General features: G+C 35.8%; 1 protein-coding gene across 1 annotated transcript in view; it reads left to right on the plus strand.

Moving 5' to 3' along the window:
- Nucleotides 1-23,556, plus strand: part of TSG101 (tumor susceptibility 101) — a 91,632-nt gene that overhangs the window by 34,629 nt on the left and 33,447 nt on the right. Inside the window, exons 6-7 of the mRNA XM_027846779.1 lie at nt 15,163-15,229; nt 21,459-21,553. Coding sequence (XP_027702580.1) covers nt 15,163-15,229; nt 21,459-21,553 — 162 coding nt within the window. The remainder of the gene's footprint in view (nt 1-15,162; nt 15,230-21,458; nt 21,554-23,556) is intronic.

Here is a 23,556-nt window from a genome sequence, read left to right on the forward strand (position 1 = left end):
ATTACATGTCCAATCAGAAAAAGGGGAGAATTATGGATATGAAAAGTTGTCAGTAATAATACTCCTGTGTTTCAGTAGAGCAGTGATCTCACCAATGTGAGAATTGTTCCCCCTTCAGGATCTCTTGTACATGTGTCTTGCCCACATCCTCCCCTTTGGCGATCTATCTTTTTGGCTTTCCTCTTGACATTGTGAAGACAGCAATGGAGCACATAATGTCCGACAGTTATCCTTTCATGTTAACTATGTGTTCAGTCAGTCTTGTTTTGATCACACATTTCTTTGATAACATCATTTGTACTCTCTTGCATATCCAGTATTCTTCTGGTAATTTAGTTCAAATTATTTCTTAATGAAGGAATAAAAAAGGACTTGTTAAGCATTTACTATGTGCAAAGTACTGTGCTTAACGGCTAGTGGTACAAATAGAAAAGTAAGACTGCCTGTTTTAGTGGGCGCAACACATATGGGAGGTTTCATTTGCAAGTCAGATGGAAAGACTTTGATCATTAGGGTACCATAGCAAAGCAGCACATGGTAATGTGTTTTCTGTAATGTTATTTGCACTTGTTATTCAGTAATTTCAATCATGTCTGACTCTGTATGACCCGATTTGGGGTTTTCTTGGCAAAGATACTGCAGTGATTTGCCATTTCCTTCTCTAGCTCATTTTACATATGAGGAGACTGAGGCAGAGTTAAGTGACTTGTCCAGGACCAGATAGCTGGTAAGTGTCTGAGGCCAGGTTTGAACTCAGGAAGATGAATTTTTCTGACTCCAGGCTTGTCATTCTATCTACTGTGCCATCTAGCTGTTCCATTATTTGCACTACTAAAACTTTATCTGTACCTGATGTTGAGGCATTTGATAGTTCTTAGGGTTTTTGGTGGCAAGTCCTTTCTGGATCGTTAGTTGCTGAGATGACAGGGGCTATGGCCCCTGCAAAAGTAGTTGTCAGGTCACAACTACACAAGGATCGATTCCCTAGATAATGGCTTCAGGGTCTGGGCTGAAAATAGGGCTAGTGGTTGGAAGGGGAGGGTGATGATAGGGTTATAATAACACTATTTCCTGGACTGTAGCCATTAGGGTCTGAAGGCAGGTAATGGTAACCCAGGTAGTGGTAGGTGGTCTGATTTGCTTGGCACATGCCACCTCTTATCTCTTCTTCATGATGCAGTTTCTTCAACTTTTGCCTGGTGTAGTGGCAGTTGGTGAACAATTGATGAAGATGTTTCATCCTGTCCCCTAGGTAATGATTGTAGGGGCTTGGCTAGAAGCAGAAACTGTCTGGGGGTGATACTAATAATTGTGTTAAATGCTGCGGATATAAATGCACAAACAAAACTTACCTGCCTTAAAGGAGCTTACAATCTGAATTTGATGGGAAGGGCAATATGTACATAGATAAGAAATTTACATTATATGTAGATTATTTGGGGGCACTGCTAATCAGTGGGAGAATCAGGAAAGACCTCTTAAGGAATTAAAGGAGTTGGCCATTGAGCTGAATCTTAAATAGAGCAAGGGATTCTGGGGGAGGTGAAAGAGAGGAAGGAGAAAGCATTCTAAGAATGGAGTATAACCTGTTCAAATGCTGGGAGGTAGGGGATGGAATATTGTATACAGAGGATATCAAGTAGTCTAGTCTAGTTTGCCTGAACAGTCATTTTTTGGGCTATTTCCCTCAGGCATCTAAAGTGGTTCCCCTTAATTCAGCAAACTTCATAAAATTTTCTAGCCTCTCATTCCTATATAGCCCCTCTTGAGACAGGTCCAGGTGCTCCAACTCTCCAGAAGGGGGATTGTAGCCATGTCCTTGAATGTCACCCATTCCTGGAGCATCCTGGCTGTTACAAACACAGGAACCACCCTCTCCTCACTGTTTTCTCGTTGAAGAGTACAGTTCTGATTCTGCCTCAGTCTCAGTTTTTTCTGTTACTGAGAAAATTAAAACTTGAAACCTTCCTTCACCTCTTCCTTGTCATCTTTTCATTTGTGTTTAGTATTCACATAAAGGTAATATCTAAATTATGGATAATGCTGATCACAACCCCATTGATGCCTCCCTATACGTTTTTTTCTTTCATAAATTTACCATAAGGGATCTATCCAATGTGGTAGGGGCCATCTTTACTTTTCCTTCATTTGTTAAGGCTGCCATTGTAGCATATGGGCATCCCATCAGTTATCTCTTGCCTTTGCCATGTGACTACCCCATTTTTATCATTTACACATTTCAGTGATAAATTTACTCCTGGATAAGGTCTATAATCATTCAAGAGAGTTTGGCTTAAACGTCCACAGAGGAAAAACGAAGCTAATGAAGAAACTTTTATCTAGATTATGACATTCATTTTTATCAGACAGCCTACAAAGCTTGTCTGTCACATCTTGGTTAGATATTCCATATGCCTGTGTTGAACCCAGAATTAAATAAGAAGAGAATGGTCTGAACTGGTTTTGAGAAGTTTCAGAACTCCTTTAATGACAATAAACTTTTCCCTGAAACAAATTCTCTCATCTCTTCTGGTCTGCTTTTCCCATCCCCATTCCCTGATTACCCATATTCTACTAGTATTGTGTGGCTGTGAGTAGTAAAAGATTACAGTCTCCAAAAAATTCACAGTGACTATCTGGGGACTCTGAACAAATGAATGGTGGCTCTCATCAGACTCTAAAAAGGAACAGATAGGAAGCTGCAAGGAGGAACCAAAGTCAGGATATATGTAATAGTATTTTTTTTCCTCATTATTTCTCATTCAACTGATGACAGATTTAAAACTGACCATTTAAAGCTATAGTGGAAGTTATCTTAGGAACTTTCTTAGAGATTATAAAAATGTTTGCTTATCGCTAAACTTTTCTCTAAAAACACCATGATAGACCTTTATCTTGCTTAAGTGAAATCCTCATTATAACATCTGACTCACTGAATTACCAGTATTTTCTGTAAGTAGGTTTCACAGTATTTTTAGCATTTACTCTAAGTCAAGAAAATCAGGAAAATTAAGAAAAGACAATCAACTCATTGGGGAAAAAAATCCAGAAACTTATGGAAGAAAATAACTCCTTTAAAAGTTAGAATTGGGCAAGGAGAAGCTAATTATGTTATAAGGTACAAAGAAATAATAAGAAAAAATCCAAAGAATAAAAAAATAGAAGAGAATGTGAAACATTCATGAGAAAAACAACTGAACTTATTAGCTGTGTTACCCTGGGGAACTCACTTAACCCCAGTTGCCTAAAAAAAAGAAAAAAAGAAAAAGAAAAACAACTGACCTAGAAAACAGATGGAGGAGAGGTAGTATAAGAATTTGTGGATGACCTGAACATTATGATCAAAAAAAGTCTAGACACTGTAATTCAAGAAATTATTAAGGAAAATTGCCCTGAAATTTTAGAACTAGAGGGTAAACTAGAAATTTTTAAAATCCATAGATCACCACCCAAAGGAGATGCCAAGATGAAAATTCCCAGGAACATTATAACCAAATTTTGAAGCTCCCAGGTTGAAGAGAAAACACTACAAGCAACTAAAAACAAACAGTTTAAATACTGTGAAGCTATAGTCAGGATAACACAAGATTTAGCAGCTTCTGCCTTAAAAGACTTTGAAGCATCCAGCAGTAGGACTTACAGGGCTGTATCCCAAAGAGATCATACAAATGGGAAAAGGACCCACATGTAGAAAAATATTTATAGCAGCTTGTTTTGTGGTAGCAAAGAATTTGAAATTGAGAGGATGCCTATTAATTGGGGAATGGCTGAACAAGTTGTGGTATGTGAATGTAATGGAATACTACTGTGCTATTAGAAATGATGAGCAGGCAGACTTCAGAAAAACCTGGAAAGACGTGTATGGTTTGATGCTTAGTGAAGTTAGCAGAACCCGGAGAATGTTGTACACATTAAATTGGGGAATGGCTGAACAAGTTGTGGTATATAAATGTAATGGAATACTACTGTGCTATAAGAAATGATGAGGGGACAGCTAGTTGGTGCAGTGGATAGAGCACCAGCCCTGGATTCAGGAGGACCTGAGTTCAAATCCAGCCTCAGACACATAACACTTACTAGCTGAGTGACCCTGGGCAAGTCACTTAACCCCATTGCCTAGCCAAAAAAAAGAAATGATGAGCAGGCAGACTTCAGAAAAATCTGGAAAAACTTGTATGGTTTGATGCTGAGTGAAGTGAGCAGAACCAGGAGAATATTGCACACTTTAACAGCCACGTTATGCGATGACTAATATTGATAGACTTAACCCTTCTCAGCAATACAAGGATCTAAGACATCTCCAAAGGCCTCATGATGGAAAATGTTATCCACACCCAAAGAAAGAACTATGGAGTTTGAATGCAGATCGAAGTATACTGTTTGCTATTTTTTTCTTCTGTTGTGTTTTGTTTCCTCTTTCTTTTGGTTCCTCCTATTGGCTCTAATTCTTACTTACAATATCACTAATGTGAAAATATGTTTAATAGAAATGTATATGTGTTTGTGATATATATGTGCAGATTGTGCACCATCCTGGGGGGGAGGTGAGGGAGGAGGGGGAGAAAATTTTAAAACTCAAAAGCTTATGGAAGTGATTGTTGATAAAGCAAAATAAATTAATAAAAAAAGTGGAAAAAACCCAAAAAAATTAAAAAGAAAGAACTGAAGAAAAAAAAAGACTTTGAAGGGCATGGAACATTATATTCTGAAGAGCAGAGGAGCTGAGTTTGCAACCAAGCATAACTTACCCAGCAAAACTGAGTGCAGTCCTGCAAGGAGTGGGGGTGAGGGGATATTTAATGGATTTAAAGGACTTTGAGGTATTCATGAGGAAAAGACCAGAACAGAACAGAAAATTAGACCTACAAGAATCAGGAGAAACAAGACAGTAAATGTGAAACACCAGTTATAAGGGATTTAATAAGATCAAACTATTTCATAGTTCTTATATGGGAAAACGTTATCTGTAACTCTTAATGTTATCATTACTAGCATAGTTTGAAAGAGTATACATGGACAGAAGGCTTGGGGTTGAGTTGAGTATGATGGGATGATCCTAAAAAAAATAAAGTTGAATAGGGATAGGTAAAATGAAGTAATCATCTCATAAATGAAGTGTGAATGGAAGAACTGTTAACAGTGAAGAACAGTATGGAGTGGAGGGCTGGTAGTGCTAAAACCTTATTCTCTTCAGAACTAGGTTAAAGAGGAAGTAACATACATCTAGAAAGGTATAAAAGTCTTAACTTACAAAGAAATAGGGCAAGGGGGTAGGATAAGGGAGGGACTCTTAGAAGAGTGTGCAGATTAAGAAATAGGAGGATAAGGGAACAGGATAAGAGGGATTTTTCTAAGGGGTGCAGATTAGGCAGGCAGTAGTCAGTAAATTAGAGGTCTGAGGAGGGATAAGGTAAAAAGAGAGAGGGAGAACAATAAACTGAGAAAAAATAAGATGAAGAGAAATATACAACTAGTAGTTATAGTTTTAAATATGAATGGGATGAACTCACCCATAAAATGGAAATTGATAGGAGAATGGGTTAAAAATCAGAATCTGATGATACGTTGTTTACAAGAAACACATTTAAAAATGAGAGAGGCACATAGAGTAAAAGTAAAGAGCTGGAATATAATTTATTTGTGCAGGGATAGTAAACATGATCTCAGACAAAGTTAAAGCTAAAATAGCTATAATTAAGACAAATGAGGAAACTGCATTATATGATAAAAGATACCATAGATATTGAAGAAATATCAATATTAAACCTATATGTACCAAATGCTATAGTATATAAATTTTTAAAGGAAAAACTAAATGAATTACAGGTGGAAATAGATAGTGAAACTACAATACTGGGGGGCTTCAACCTTCCCCTATCAGAACTTGATAAATCTAACCAAAAAATAAATAAGAAAGACATCAAGGAGATGAATAGAATCTTAGATAAGCTTAGTATGATAGAACTGGAGAGAATTGAATAGGAATAGAAAGGAATATACCTTATTCTCAGCGGTATATGGTAGCTTTACAAAAATTGAATATATATAAGGACATAAAAACTTTATAGTTAAGTGCGGGAAAGCAGAAGTACAAAATGCATTCTTTCCAGATCATAATGTAATAAAAATTATATTTAATGAGGGATTGTGGAAACAAAAATTAACAATTAATTGGAGACTAATCTGTAGAATGAGTGGATTAAAGAATAAGTCATAGAAACAAATAATTTTATTAGAGAATGATAATTATGAGACAACATACCAAAATATATGGGATGCAGCAAAACAGTAATCAGAGAAAAATTTTTCTTTAAACATTTAACATCAGTAAAGTAGAGAGAAAGAGTAGAGCAATGAATTAGATATGCAGTTAAAAGAACAAATTAAAAATCCCCACTTAAACACCAAACTGGAAATCCTAAAAATTAAAGGTGGGATTAATAAAATTAAATGTAAGAAAACCATTGAGTTAAAAAATAAAACTAGGAGTTGGTTTTATGAAAAAAAAAACAATAAAATAGATAAACCATTGGTTAATATGATTTTTAAAAAGACAGAAGATGGGCAGCTAGGTGGTACAGTGGATAGAGCACCGGCCCTGGATTCAGGAGGACCTGAGTTCAAATCCGGCCTCAGACACATAACACTTACTAGCTTTGTGACCCTGGGCAAGTCACTTAACCCCATTGCCTAGCCAAAAAAAAAAAAAGAGAGAGAGAGAGAGAAGAAAACCAGATCACTAGTATCAAAATTGAAAAAATTAAGCATACCACTAATGAAGATGAATTCAAAGCATTTATTAGGAGGTATTTTGCCCAATGAAATGGAAAAATACAAAAATATAAACTGCCTAGATTAGCAGAATGGAAAATAGAATATCTAAATAAACCTATTTTAGAAAAAGAAATTGAACAGGCCATAAATGAGCTTCCTAAGCAAAAAGAATTAAGATCAGATGGATTTATGAGTGAATTCTACCAAACATTTAAAGATCAACTAATTACAATATTAATTAAATTATTTGGAATAATAGGCAAAGGTAGAGTCCTACCAAACTGCTTTTATGAAGCAAACATGGTGCTGGTACCTAACCCAGGAAAAACAAAAACCGAGAAAATCATAGACCAATTTCACTAATGAAAATGGATGCAAGAATCCTAAATAAAAAGCTAGCTAGGATACTTCAACAATATATCACAAAGATTATACATTGTGACCAAGTGTGATTTATATACCAGGAATGGTTTAATATAAGAAAAACTCTTTAACAAAAGTAATAAAAACATTTTATCAATAGATGCAGAAAAGGCTTTTTGACAAAATAGAACATTCATTCTTATTTTAAAAAAACACACTTGAAAGCATAGGTATTAACAGATTTTTCCTTAAAATAATAAGATACATCTATCTAAAACCCTATCAGCAAACATTGTTTGTAATGTGGATAAGCTAAAAGCTTTCCCAGTAAGATCTGGAGTGAAATAAGGATGTCCATTATCACTAGTATTATTCAATATTGTATTAGATCTATGGAGTCTGAATACAAATCGAAGCATACTATTTTCACTTTTCTTTTTTTTCTTTCTCCTGTTTTTTCCCTTTTGTTCTGATTCTTCTTTCACAACATGACTAATGTGGGCATATATTTAACATGATTGTCCATGTATAACCTATGTCAGACTGATTACAGTCCTGGGAAGGGGAGGGACAGAGTGAGAAAAATTGGGAGAGAAAGAGTAGAGCAATGAATTAGATACGCAGTTAAAAGAACAAATTAAAAATCCCCACTTAAACACCAAACTGGAAATCCTAAAAATTAAAGGTGAGATTAATAAAATTAAATGTAAGAAAACCATTGAGTTAAAAAATAAAACTAGGAGTTGGTTTTATCACATTAGCCAATCTGATAGGTGTGAAATGGTGCCTTGGGGTTTTAATTTACATTTTTGTGATTATTAGCAATTTAGAGCATTTTTAAAAAACTTGATAGCTTGGGGCTTTTTTGGTTGTTTTTTGGGGGGGAGGGGCTAGGCAATGGGGTTAAGTGACTTGCGCAGGGTCACACAGCTAGGAAGTGCCTGAGGCCAGATTTGGACTCAGGTCCTCCTGAATCCAGGGCCGGTGCTGCCCCTGATAGCTTGGGTTTTTTAATCTGAAAATTGCCTCTTCATATTCTTTCACCATTTGTGAATTGGAAATGGCTCTTATTCTTTAAATTTGATTCAGTACCCTATATATCTTAAAAATGAAATATGTATTTAGAAAAGTTTGCTTCAAATATCTTCCTCAGTTTCCTGCTTCTCTTCTAATTTTAGATGCATTGGTTTTATTTATGCATAGACTTTTAAATTTTATGTAATTGTAATTGTCTCATTTTTACTTCCTCTGAATCTTGGTATCTTTTGTTTGGTCATAAACTCTTCCCCCATCCATAGATCCAATAAGTGGTTTCTTTCATGTTCTTCTAATTTTTTTATATCCTCCTTTATATCTAAATCATGTACCCATTTAGTGCTTCTCTTAGGATACCATATGAGATGTTGGTCCATACCTGGTTTATGCCAGACCACCTTCCAGTTTTCCCCAGCAGTTTTTGGCAAGTAATGAGCTCTTGCCCTAATATCTGGGATTTGGGGGCTTATCAAACATTAGGCTACTGTGTTCTTTAGCTTCTGTATATTGCGTATATAATGTATTCTAGTGTCCCTTATTCAGTACCAAATGTTTTTGACAATTACTGCTTTGTTATATAGTTTGAGATCTGGTACTCCTAACCTCCCTTTTCTTTCCACTTTTTCCTTTAATTTCCTTTATATTCTTTACCTTTTGTTCCTCTACATTAATTTTTTAATTATTATTTTCTAGCTCTATAAAGTAATCCTTTGGTGGTTTAATTGGTTTGGTGCTAAATAAGTAAATTAATTTAGGTAGTTTTGTCATTTTTATTTTATTAGCGTAGCCTAGTTAGTTTTTGCATTGATTCCTTAGAGTTCCCTAAGTAAACCATCATATCATCTGCAAAAAGTGATAATTTTGTTACCCATTTGCCTGTGCTTATTAATTTATTTTTGTTTTATTGCTAAAGCTAGTGTTTCTAGCACTAGATGTTTCTAGCATCTCCTAAGCTCCTTTGGATTTAATTACCATCTGTATGTCATGGTAGTCCTCAAATCTGTATCCTTTCCCAATCTCTTCTCTGACCTCTAGTCTTACATCTACAACTGTCTTTCAGACATCTCAAAGTCCAAAATTGAACCCATTATCTTTCCCCTAACCCCTCTCTCTACCTCCTAACGTATATGTTCCTATTGAGGACAACACCATCCTCCCAGTCCCTGTCCTCCCCCCTCAGGTGTCATCCTCGACTTTGTACTTAATTTCATTTTGCAACATCTCTTGAATACGCCCCCCTTCTCATTTCTGATACTGCCACCACTTTGGTGCAGGCTCTCATGCCTGAATTACTGTAATAGCCTGCTGTTGGGTCAATCTGCCAGCCACCAGAGTGATTTTCCTAAAGTGCAATTCAGTAAACTCCAGTGGCTCCCTGTTTCTTCCAAATCAAATAAAAAATCCTTAGTTTTTTTTATCTATTTTTAAATTTTTTATTTCCATTTCCAAATTTTTTTTCTTCCTCCTGCCCTTCCCCCATCCATTGACAAGGCAAGACACAATGATATCAGTTATACATATGAAAGCATATAAAACCTATTTTCACATTGGCCAGGTTGTAAAAGGGAAAAAAAAGCAAGAAAAATAAAGTGAGAGGACGTTTATTTCATTCGTTCAGAGTCCCTCATACTTAGAGCCCTCTAGTCTTCTTATACCTTACTCCCCACCATGATCTGTTCCATCCAGTAACATAAGCCTCTTGGCTGTTTCCGTCAGATCCAGGCTTTTTCCTCTGGCTGTCCCCCATGTCTAGAACATTCTACCTCCTAACCTCCTACAGGCTTTAAGCCCCCACTAAAATCTTGCCTTCTACAGAAAATCTTTTCCTGTCCTTAATTCTAGTGTCTTCCTTTTAATTATTTCCTTTTGAACCTGTATATAGCTTGCATATTACACATATTTGCTTGTTGTCTCCCCCATGAAATTGCTCCTTAAAGGCAGAGACAGTCTTTTACTTCTTTTTCTATCTCCAGTTCATAGTATACTGCCTGGCACATAGTAAATGCTTACTGACTGATAATAAACATCTTTGCTTTACCCTTGATTTTATTGTAAAGGCCTCTAGCCTATCCTCATTACAGATAATGCTGGCTCTTGGTTTTAGATAAATAATTACTTATTATTATAAGGAAAGCTCTCTTTGTTCCTGTGCTTTCTAGTGTTTTTAGCAGGAATGGGTGACGAATCTTCTTATAAGCTTTTTCTACACCTATTGATATGGCTTTTGTTTTGGTTACTTATGTGATGTTATGTTTATAATTTTCACAATATTAAACCAGCCCTGCATTCCTGGTATAAATCCAGCCTGGTCATGTTGTAGAATCTTTGTGATATATTGTTATGCTGTCCATGATAATATTTTACTTAAATTTCTATCTCTATTTTGACTTTTCCAAGTTTAGGTATCAAGACTTCTATTTATGTTATAGGAATTTGGTAGGGCTTTTTCTTTTTCAGTTTTTCAAATGTCTTTTATTAGAATTAATCATTTTTTAATGTTGCTTGAAAAGTTATCTGGTGCTGTGATTTTTATCTTTAGGAGTTCAATTTCTTTTTCTTAAATTGCGTTAGCTAAATACTCTGTTGCCTGTTCTCTAAATCTGGGCAATTTATATGTTTGTAAATATTCATCCATTTCATTTAGCCTGTCAGTTTTATTATCATATAATTGGGCAAAATAACTCCTAATAATTTTTTTTTTATTTCTTCATTGGTTGTGAATTGACTGTTGTCATTTATCTAGTTGTTTGTTTTTTAAACATCTCCTAATTCTCGTTCCCTAATCCAATAGATTTTTGTTGTTGTTGGGTTTTGTTTTGTTTTTTGGCTCTTGATTTTCAGGATTTCTTTTTTGGAGTTTCTGATTTGTTGGCCTTTTAGGATTTTTTTTTGGTTATTGTTTGTTTATTTGTTTTTTGTTGTTGTTTTTGTTACATGCCCAATTTGTTGATATGATCTTTCCTCTTTTGTTCTCTTATTCTCCATGTCTCTTTATTCTAATCTGTTAGATAAAAGAGAATATTAGGATTCTTTAATATATAGGAATATAATATATAGAATTTTAATACTTTTTTGATAACTGAGGACATCTTAAATGAAAATATTGCATATTTTGTTGACTCAAACCAGTAGCCTTTCAAACAAACAAAAATTTAAAGATTTTAAATCGAAAGAAAATTTACATAACTATCATCAGATAAAGAAATACTCCTAGGAATAAATAGTTATCTCTTTCTTAGCAGCATGATGTATTGTAGAGACCCCTAAGATTCTGCTCCATGAGACTGAAGCATTAATTCTTGGCTTTGACACTATGTGATCCTGAACAAGGCCCCTGACCTTTCCGTTCCTCAGTTTCCTTATCTATAGAATAAGGAAAATATTTCTTTGCTTAATTCACATGTTTTATGAAAAAAAGCATGAAGGAACACATTTATGTTTGTAAATCTTAAGGTACTTTGTAAATTTGAACTATAATCAGTATTAAACAAAATTTTCTCTAAAACAGCACGATAGACCTTTATCTTTCTAAAGTTAAATCCCCATGATAGTGTCTACTTTACTAAATGTCTGTGAAAAACCTAACCCTTGGAGGCAGCAAAGTATATTTACTGTAAAATTTGATTAAATGCTATTCTGATAATAAATGATGTAGTCACTGACAGGGTAGCCATTAGGTAACTAATTATTTGGCTGTGGCAACATATAAGAATATAAAGAGGCCCTTGGTTCTGTGCAACTCCCATCTGATTTCTGGAGACAGTGGTACCAAAGGAGAAGGGAAAAGACTGAGAATCAGTTTTTAGACTGTATAAAAATATTAGTTTCATATTAATTTCTTAAGTGTAAAGTCTTAACTATTTAGTATATACCCCAAACTATGAAGCATATATGTCACATCTAAATGATATTAACATTATAAATAGAATTGTAGTTCATAAGGAGGTTAGAGTTAAATGAAAGGCCAGTGGATACATGCTGCTAGAAGTGAATACAGAAGTTGATAATGTTGATTTCCCCTAAAGGCAACAAGAAACTTTACTTAAGAAACTTAGTCACCTTACTATTCAGGGTCGTATATTGCAGTGCTCATCCTGAACAGAAGGAAGAAGACCACCATTAAGATAATTACAGCTTATGTACCGGTATCTGTTGTGGAAGAAGGAGCAGAAGTTTTTCAGAATACTTGACAGGATCTTCTAGTGTAAGGCATTATGACTTTATTGTGAAGGTGTCATCTGACAGTGAATTTATACATGAAAAAATGTTTAAAGATTAAGAAATGAAAGAGACTAAAAACTTGTATCTTGCTCAGAAGACACACCTGTGTTTCATGCATACTTAATTCGAGAAGAGGATAGGTACATGGTGGAAACAAGCAACATCACAAAAAATGGAATGTACTATATTTAAACATAGAGGAAATAAATGACTAGTTACCAATGTAATATTCCTTTCAGAATCAGTTGGGTACATTCACTGGCTAAAGCAAAGTTCAAAAATCAAATTAGAGAAAGAAATAAGATGACAGTATTTAAGCTTCAAAACAAATTGTTGATGCTAAAAAAAACATAGGAGGAAAGAAAAGGGTGAAAATTAAGATACTGGTTTTCCTATCACCATCCTTTAGAGTCCAAGCTGCATAAAACACTTAAAATGAGGAAACCGGAAGAACCCAGAAATAATAGCAAATGGTACATTTTAAGTTTACAATAGCTTTACACACATTATCTCATTTGATCTTTTAGTCTATCAAGAGGTCTCTCCCTGCCTCTGTAACTACCCTCCTCTCAGGAGCTATTCCCCGGCTATCTCCTCCTTTTCTCCACTATCAGAGAAAGATGGTCTTTCTTTCCAAGGTCGCTTCTATCCCTGGACCTTTGATCCTGTCTTCTCTTCATATAATCTTGATTCTGCTTTGATACTTATAAACATACCCCCATCTCCTCCATCTTCTAAAAACAAATGCAAAAAGATCCTCATTTGACCCTATGATCCATCCCCATCAAGCCATTATTCGTATATTTCTTTACATCCTACTCACTACTCATTCCCTAGCAGGTCTGACTTCTAGTCCCATAATAACTGAAACTGTTCTCCTTTTAGTTATTAGTGATATGTTAAATCCAGTGGCTTTTTTCCCCCAGCCATTCTTGACCCCTCTGGCCCCTAACACTTACCTTACCTTCCTAGATAACTTTCTTTGAAGGTTTTTGTGACTTTGTTTTCTTCCAAGTTCTATTACCTGTCTGATCATTACTTCTCCTGTGGTGAATTACATCCTTATCCCATTCCTTTTGCAAAGGTAGCTTGGAATTTTCTTCTTGCTTATCTCCATCTCCTGGCTTTTTCAAGTCCCAGCTAAAATCCCACCTTCTACAAGAATTTTTTCCCTATCCTCCTCAATGCTGGTGCCCTCCCTCTGTTCGTTATCTACAATTTATCTTCCCTATTTCTTATTCATACATGGTTGTTTTCATACTTTGTCACCTATTAAACTGAACTCCTTGTTGCCTGACTGGTGTGCCTATTATTAAGGATACTGATGGAAAACTATGAGCAGTATCACCTCACCAAAATTAAAAAGGGTGGATGAGAAAACAGATTTGGAAAATTTTGTGTGAGACTCAGTTAAAGCCAGATCATCCTGGGACCCTTTATAGGTAGAACTGGAGGGAAGACAACAAATAAACACAGAATAGAAAGGATTTTCCAAAAGCACCACATTTGAAATCTAACACTTTTTAGTAAAACTGTGTCTTATGAGGAAGGATAAATGGCACATAAGAAGTTAAAGTTTAGAAGTGTCTGGCCCTGATCAAATTAGGTTCCCCCCCCCCCAAAAAAAAGCCATGATGGAAACATTTCCTTTCAAAGCAGGATGAATCAAAAAAAGGAATTAAAAATATAAAGGACAATATCGTTATTGCCCAAAGATAGCCATGAAGATACTATCCATGTATGATCAGTGCTGAGAAAATAACATAGATAAATAAGACATGATCTCTGTCACAATGACCTTACAATCTAGTAAGGAGCTTATATGCTATTCACCTGTGAATGGTGTGTATTTGCCCTATTTGACATCCTGAGGATGATGATAAAGATATTAAGAGAACTCACTAGGGCTGTTGAAACTGAATTTTAAAAATATGAAAATTGAACTCCCTGAAGCATAATTTCTAGGCTTTACTAAGGCTGATCTGCCCCTTGCTTTAGGCTTATCATGTTCCAGAATTTTGTCAATGTAGATATGTCTTTAGAGCTTGTAAAAATATACTTTCAACTTGCTTTGTTTGTAAATTTAATTATATGTAATAGCAGTAGACTGTTTCTTTAGTTGATATGATAGAAGTAAATGATGGATATCATTTCTCTGTAGCATGACATAACAAAAGTTATGTTAGTAATGAAAAACAGCTGTTTTACCTATTCGGTAATTGTGTATACAAACATATCATAGTGTATGTAAAAGTACTTTGTAGCTGTGCAATTTTACAAAGAAAAGAGTCGCTATTATAAAATCAGGCCAATTTTTTAATAGCTAAGTGGTAACCAGAGGAGGGCAGTGCAGCTTTCTTTTAAACTGAGCCAGCTCCAGCTTCAGGTTTGGGTAGTCTTCAGAAGGGCAGTTAGAGTCCTTTAGAGTAAAGTCTAACTATAAAGTTGTGTCACTTATGGACTAGTAATAGTGATCTATAATAATATGAAAATTCACGATATACTACAAATCACTTTTTAAATGTTTTATGCCATTTTTGTTAGATAAGGTGACTATCAGAATCGGTTTCAGTTTGTGAGTACTAACAGCTTGAATTCAAGGATTGATTTTTCTTTGTTATTATAGAGGTGTTTTTTTTTTGTTGTTGTTGTTGTTGTTGTTTTTACCATATATGAAATTTTCTTTTGATGGGGGAGTAACATATATGTGTTGTTCAGATACTATTCAGTGTTTATTTTGATATTAAGAAGTGTTTAAATTGTGTTTAGCTTCCTATATGCCAGGTATGCCAAGTGGAATGACTTCATACCCGCCTGGACACCCTCCCAATCCCAGGTAATAAAAGATCAACATTTTGATTGGTGCTATTTGAAATTCCACTTCCATTTAAATTTTGTCAAAGTAATAATTACTAGTTAATATGTGCTAAGTTAGTAAAGTCTGATATAGGCCTAAGCCTAATTGACCAACTTAGATTAATTGTTGTATGTTATCTAGATTTTATTAAAATGGAGCCTTTTCTCTCCCTGGAGAAATGCTGTATTTCATAAAGGAAAGCAAAGGTGGAGTAATGATTGTTGGGTTTTTTAAATACTTAGAAGAGACTCAGTCTGTTTTCCTCTTAATTATGAATGGGAATACTATACATTTTTTCCAAGGAAGCAAGTCTGTAATTTCTAAGAATTATTTAATTTTTTTAATCTATTCCAAATTCTTATGATCCTTGCTAATGGTTTACATGCAACATCTTCAGGGACTTTCCCCTGGTATTTATTCAGCATTCATTATGTTATCTAAATATGCAGTGGATTCCAAGTCATAAATATTCATATTTACATCTGTTATCATTTAAATCTAGATCTATTGAACACAAGAATCCTCAGTCCCAACTTACTCTTTCCACTTTTGTCTAAATTACTGGGCCATTGGCTCATCCCATTAGGTTTTCTGACATTTGATTTTTGATCCCATGGCTAATCCATCTTTTGTTTATTATCCTTGCTTTCAGACCCATCTTGCTTTTTTTTTCCTCCACATTATAACTCCATTTCATAGCGGTCACAGGATTTAGAGCTGGGAGAGACCAAGATCATCTAGTCCTACTCACTTTAAGGAGGAGAAAACTGAGGCCCAGAGAGGTTAAGCAAATTGCCTATGGTCACACAGGTAGGAAGTGGCAGAATAAGGATTTAAACCCAGATCTGCTTACAAATCCAGTACTTTTTTGTCTATAGCCTGTTCACTTCCTGCCACCTCAACTTTCTGTGAGGTGTCTCTTGTCACTTGGTCCTGCAGACAGGTTTTGCACATTGTCCTGCATTACTATCAGTCACTGTTGATAAGGTGTCTTGGATAAATAAAATCCACAGTTGATGCCTAGAATGAGGTTTGAGGTTAAATCTCTTCTTGCATCAGTTCTTTACCAAAGGTCAATTTGGACCAGACTCCGACATTCTCAGACTAATAGACAGCAAAGCCAGGGTTTGATAGTCCATAAGCAAAATAAACATTTTAAATTTGATGTTAAAACATCTTAACCTATATTTCCCAATGTTTTCTTCTCAGTGGAAATCTATAAAGGTCTTTGAGAAGATTATAGACCTGAAGAGAGTTTCCTCAATTCTTTTAATTTCTCAGTATCATTACTCACTCTCCCTTCCTTCCTCTGAGGGAGAGGTATCTCTACTTGCTAGGGCGAATTCCTGCTAACTATGTATGTCCTCGATCCTATTTCCTCTAAGACCTTGCTCTGTTACTCTGTTTTTGAACACAACTTTCTTTACTGTGCTTTGTGTTCCATTCCCCCCCCCCCCAAAAAAAAATCATGGTCTTCTCAATCCTAAAATATTTGGTGGATTAACCCTTATTCCATCTGGGTAACGTGCCATTTCTCTCTTTTTTTTTTTTAATGGCCAAACTTCTTAGACAGTTGTCCAAATGGTTCAACAACCCCATTCTTTTTGTGGTTTTGTTTTTTTTGTTTTTTTGGGGGGGGGGCTAGGCAATGGGGTTAAGTGACTTGCCCAGGGTCACACAGCTAGTACGCGTCAAGTGTCTTGAGGTCATATTTGAACTCAGGACCTCCTGACTCCAGGGCTGGCGCTCTTTCCACTGCACCACCTAGCTGCCCTTGCCCCCTTCTTTTTGACTAGTTGTTATATAGTTTCCATCCCTCCAACTGTAACTGAAATTATCTCTTAAATTCACATATAATTTCTTAATCAGTGATCTAGTGTAACTTGTCTCTCCTCATCTCCTTTAACCTCCTAACTAGAAAGTGTGCAAAAAACAGTTTTCCTTTAAGACCTGGGTTTGAATTTTGGATTTCTGCTGACTCCTTGTGTGATCTTAGGCAAGTTATGTCACTTCTATGAGCCTTGACTTCTCTATCAATTAAGAGGGTTGTACTGCAGGATCTTTAAGGGCCTTTGTAGCTCTAACTCCTATACTTCTATGAACCTTCCTCTGACTTCAGTATTTTGATCAATGATATAATCATTTACTCAGTCTTTCATTGCTTCTCATGTCCATTTATTACAAGTCTTGATGATTCTTCCACAGTATATCTTGCATTAGCCTCCTCTTCTGTTCTCATTCCCCTCACCTAATAGATTTACCTTCCCCTGGGCTGTGGCTGTACCTTATGTATATATACAGATATTCCTATCTCCATTTCCTTCTCTCTTCTTCAGGTTATTTTCTAGTACTGCTCTTAGATAGGTCTTCTTGATTAGCCAACTTGGTCATGTCATTCCTCTGTTCAGATCCTTTCATTGACTCCCTGTGGCCTAGCAAATAAAGTTCAAACTTCTTTTTCTGCTATTCAAGACTTTCTGCAATCTGGAATCACTCTACTTTTCTAGTCTTATGTCATATTCCTCCCTTCCATATAAGCAAGATTAGATTTGTTTTGCTTGACCCTAGAGGTCAAAAGTGGTACCAGGGGATAGAAGTTATGGAGAGGGGAATGAAAGATTTAATAACAGGGATCCAAAGATAGGGTGGCTTTCTTGAAATAGTGAGTATCCATCTCTGGGGGGTTTTCAAATAGATGCTCATGACCACTTGTAGGGAATGTGGGTGAAAAGGATATACTTCTGTTTCAGTTATGGGTTAGACTTGAGAGATATCTGGAAACATTTATTTCTGTGGTTTTAAAGATGGGAGTTTTTTTGTTGTTGATAATGATGATATTTTGGTTTTGGTTCTTCATGGGCCAGTTTATAATATGACTAATTTTTAAAAGTTTTAGTTGTAGTTTACACCAGCCTGTTCCTGGTTAAATGAAGTAGCAGCACTACTGTGTACTCTGTGATGGTCAGATCACATCTTAAATAATATAGATTGTCAACAGTAGCTAATTTGGTGAGAAGTCTAGACATATCATTAAAAGTTGATGACACTGAGGAAACTGTGGAGATCAGAAATTATATGGAGAGAAGTGTTTTGTTTTCTTTTTAAATATACTTTATTATGGGCTTAGTGAGAAGACTTAAGTGCAAACCTAGCTAAGTTCATAAAGGGTCTTCATCAGCCCCTATAACCATCATTGAAAGAAAAAAAATCCTTGTTAAGAAGGGGCCCACCTTCTCCATCACCACCAGCAACAACTGCTGACCCACTGCTACCAACAATCAGGTAGGCACGGCTGGGAGGTGGTAGCACCCACTAGGCCACCATTGCTCCTTCCAGCCCAGCCTTCAGTTATTATTCCAGATTGTTATGGAGAAGGGCCTACCCATAACCATTATCTGCCACATGCAGAGCAGGCCAACCAGCTTAGCTGAAGTAGCAAGGCAGCTAGGAAGAGAAAGGAGGGATCATGATCCCCTCAGACCCTGATGGAGACAGGACTCTGAACCCAAGAGCCTTGGAAATAACAATCCATAGCCATCATCCTGGGAAGTAGCCCCTGTGACATGCAGCCTGACAATGGCTCCTGCAGCTACTGAAGACAAAGAAAAGAAAATTTTTGCTTTCAAGAATGTAGCACTATCAAATGGTTCAGCATCAGAAACTGATATCATTTTATCAACAGAAACAGAAATTATTATCTGCTTGGCTGCTGCACCCTAAGGACCATTGGACATTTCCATCTGACTTGAAGCTGAAATCTTCCATGTGTTTTGTCCTTTCGTTTTGATCAATGGAGAGCTCCTTGAGAGCAAGGACTGTATGAGTTTTCTATTTGTGTCACTAGCACTTAGCACAATCTATTACCACATAGCAAACACTTAATAAATGCTTTTGATTCATTCACTCAGTCACAGGTTCCTAAAGAGCAAAAGTATTCATTTAGATACTGTTTATTAGATGTTAAGATGTGAGAGGCATTGAGGAAAATTACAAGATAGCAAAGACAGCTCTTTCCTTTGTATAGCTTACAGTTGAATAGAAAAATATCTGAACTGTTGTGTTCAAGAGAAGTAGTAGATTTTTGTGTTGTTGCAAAGAATACAACAGTAAAGGATTGTTTTATCTCAATTGTGAAAGGGGGATTTTTAACATTCCAGCAAGTAGGATGAACAGCCTCATGAAGTAGTAGTTTTCCTGTCATGGGAAATATGCAAAGTAGAGTGTGGAAAATAATCTCTTAGGGATGCTAGAGAAAGAGGATTCCTTCTTTGCAAAGGAGATTAGTTTAGATTAGTGTTGTCAAACATAGGGATCCCTGCCTGCTGCATATTGACTTAGAAAAGCACCTATTAACATTGTCTTTGTTCTATTGTGTTATTATTTATTTTGTTAAATATTTCCCATTTATATTTGTGCAGGAGAGTATTGCCTTCTGTCCATGATTGAAACTTCTAGTTTATGTTTTCTGTACCATCCTTTCTGACAGTAAGAATGAATATATCTGTCCACAAGCAATCTATTACTTTGTGCCAAGTACTAAGCTAAATGCTGGGGATACAAAGGGAAAGGAAACAGTCCCTGCCCCAAAGGAAGGAGATTACATATACAAGTAAAGGTGTATGCACGATACATATAAAGTATATACGTGGTAACTTTAGAGAAGATTAGACACTAGTATCTGGGGGAACTAGAAAGGCAACCTATAGAAGGCAGAACCTTTAAGAATTTATATATGTTCTCAAAGAACTTACATTCTTTGAGGGGAGATAACTCATATATGTATAATTATATAAAATAAAATGCAAAGTAGTTTAGGGAGGCCTTTAGGCATTTGGGAGGATTAGAAAAGACTCTAGAATTTGGTGCTTGAACTGAGACTGGAAGGAAGAAAGGGATTCTATGAGTCAAAAGTATCAAGGGAGTGCCATCCATTGCAAAATGCTAAGGAAGAGAAGGTAAGGGCCATCCAGAAGCAAGGTGTAGTGGCTGTGTAAGCTGGGAGAAGGGGATAATGAATTTTGAGGTGCATTATGGAAGTAGAATTGGCAGTTTGGGGCAGTTTTGTTTGGATATGTGGGGTAAGGGAAAGTTAAGAGTTGATGCTGACTCAGAGTGGAAAGATGAGAAGGGGCCAGGTTATGAAGGGCTTTAAAAACCAAATATGATTGCATCTTACAGGCATTACACCACTTATGTGCCATAAAGTTCCGGGAGTTTGTTGATTGGGGTTATTGGGATGACATGAAGTGGGGAGTGACTTGAGGCAGGAAAACCAACCAGCAGGCTTTTTCAGTAGTCCTGGCACGAAGTAATAAGGGCCTGAAGCACTAGGGTGATGACAGTGTTAGAGGAAAAAAGGGCACATATGAGAGATATTAGAAAGATAGAGATGACAGATTTGGCAACTGATTGGATATGTAGGGTGAGAGACAGTGACGATTCAAACGTGACACCTTGATTGTGAGCCTGTGTGTCTCTGAGGATGGTGGTGCCCTTAATAGTAATTGGGAAGAAGGGACAGCTTTAGGGGAAAGATAATAAGTTCGGTTTTGGAAATGTTGAGTTTAAGATATCTAGTAGGCAGTTGGAGATTCAAGATTGAACCCTGGAGATCAGGAGAGACTTTTAGAGCAAGATTTTGCTCAAAACTTCTCCAATGATTTTTTTTTTAAGGAATTTAAAACAAAAAAAACAAAAAAAAACCTGGCAGCTCTTACAGTTTTCTTTGAAAGTGAACCCAAAGTAGCCAGGAGCTAAATCTAATGATTACTTAATGACCTAACTTGGGAATATAACCAGCATGGAATTTATTTTCCTTTTTAAAAACATTTTATTGATGTTTTTGTTTTTAAAATCACACTCATTTTAAAATATATCATTCTTCCTTCCCTTACCCAGTAAACCCTCCCTTATAGTAAAGTTTGAAAAAGAAATAACAAAAAAGTAATTCTGCAAAATTAACCAATATATTTAGTCATGTTTATCAATATATGCAATATTCCACACCCATTTTACCCCATCTCTGTATTGAAAAGATTGAAGGCCAACATATAATTTTCATAAGATTATGCAAATAGTGAAATAGAGCTTTACGCTTTGTAAGTTTACTCATTACTAAATTTAAACTGGAAAATTAATGTATGTGTATGTAAGTTGCTAAAACCATATGTTGTCATGATATTTACTCTTACATTTTTTTCTTTTAAAGTGGTTTCCCAGGTTATCCTTATCCACCACCAGGTGGACAGTACCCTCCAACCACAAGTTCACAATACCCTTCTCAGCCTCCTGTGACCACTGTTGGTAAGTAGGCTTGATGATCTTTATTTTTGTTTTCTATTATAAATGGCAATTTCATGTATGGGCCTATCATGATATATATATGCATATATATTTATTTTTTTAACTGTAGCTTCTTTAGTAGAAAGTTTCAGTGGCAAATGACATTTTTCTAAAATAATTTAATTCCATGTGGACCAGCCCACTTTTAGTACCTAAAGGAAATGTTACAAACATTCCCATTCTTTTTCGTTTTGTGTTAGGTGTTTTGGGAACTCAGATTCTGATTTTGTTGGTAAAAAGTATTACTAGTAAGGAAAGAGTACATTTAGGAATAAAAGGTGGCATTGGTTAATGTGGGTGAGTCAGGTAAGAATTACTTAAACAGTAAGAGATTTTAGTGAACTTGCAGATTTTTTGTGTGGTATTTTTAAAAAATCTATTTTATAGCCTGCTATAATAAAAATTGCTTGCAACATAACTTTTCTTTCATTCAGAACACTAGTAAATGAGTTGTCATGCCATTGTAGCTTGTGAATGTTAGAACTGGTAAATATATCTGAACCTCTTCTACTGTACTATTTGTAATACAAATGTGCTTTAGGCATTAAAATTCTAATGACTTGGTGTCTTTTTTTTCCCTTTTAAATATGATCTTGGCCCTGCTTTACCTATTTGTTGTTTTGTAGTACAATTTAAAAGGATTGGTAGGAATTACAAGGTAAATGTGAATTCCAATTGTATCTTCGGCAGTTATTAATTGACCTTAGCAATACTCTTATCCTTTTTTCTGGATTCTCCTTCAATACATCAAGGGCCCGTAATTTCTCTGTGTGAGTACTCTCTACCTCAACATAAGTCAAAACCCTTCTGTAACTTAGTCGATGGTCTCTTGAGAGTTTTGGTGGACAGGTGATTTATCACCATGTAGCTAACCTGAAGATGAGTCTCTCTATACTTAAATGGACTGGTCCTCATACAGCAGACATACAGTCTATCCCTAAGCACTTATTTGGAGCCTTTCTGATTTATGTTCTGATGAAATAGCCTTTGAGAACCCAGGGTGATCTGTGGCATAAGTCATTGAATTTAGGCTGTTGATCAAAGGAATTGATCTGAATAATAAAATGGTGCTAATTAGTAATTAGTAAAATGTTGATAATTGCCATTCCTGTCTATTTTTGAGATATCAGTACAACATTATACTGTAGCACTTGTCATTTGGGGGAGGAAAGTTCTATGTAAAGCAGAGGACTGGTGATTAGGTGGCAAATTTGATTTGAGTGAAGCACTGTTTCAGAAAAAGGCAGGAGTTTTATTTTCTAAGGGTTAAGAGTTGAGTATTTTTAAGGCTAAAACCAATTTAACCATTTTGTGAGAGTCAGGCATGGTGGCATAAGAAGTCTAAGTATGCCATAAATATGTCTGCTACTAAGAAGGATTGCTTCATTCAGGAGTACAGAGATGAAGTGGGGCAAAAGCTAATTGGTGTCTGTACTAAGGGCAACACTAGTCTGGCCATCCCCGAAGGGCCACCAAGCTGCCTAAAGGAGGGGGAAAACCCACCCAGGTCAAAAACAGTAGGTGAAAGCTTCCATGCCAATCAGCAGTGGGGTCATGCCTATAAGTTGCTGCTTGCACTCACTTTCAGGATGGATGAGATATAGAAACCCAGTCTCACAAACAAACAAAACAGCACCTGTTTTGAAAGGAATTTAGAAAGTCTTATAATACATTTATTCTTTTCAATTTTTTCCAGTGTTTGTTTACTTTGGAATTTTGGTAGTGATATTTTTGTGATATGCTATGTAAAGCAAGTAGTTATACTTTAAAACTGATTGGAATAAAGAATAGCAGAACTCTGGAAGTATATTTTGAATATTAATATTCACAAATAGCTGATATATTACTATATTTCACGCTTGATGCTGTGAAAATCATCAGTCACTTTTAGTATTTGTTGAAGCTCAGCACAAGTCGAGGTTGATGGTATATAAATGGTGTGCTTGAAGATGCCAGAGGGCATA

Source organism: Vombatus ursinus, unplaced genomic scaffold, assembly GCF_900497805.2.
Source record: "Vombatus ursinus unplaced genomic scaffold, bare-nosed wombat genome assembly UNPS02015202.1, whole genome shotgun sequence".
NCBI lineage: Eukaryota > Metazoa > Chordata > Mammalia > Diprotodontia > Vombatidae > Vombatus > Vombatus ursinus.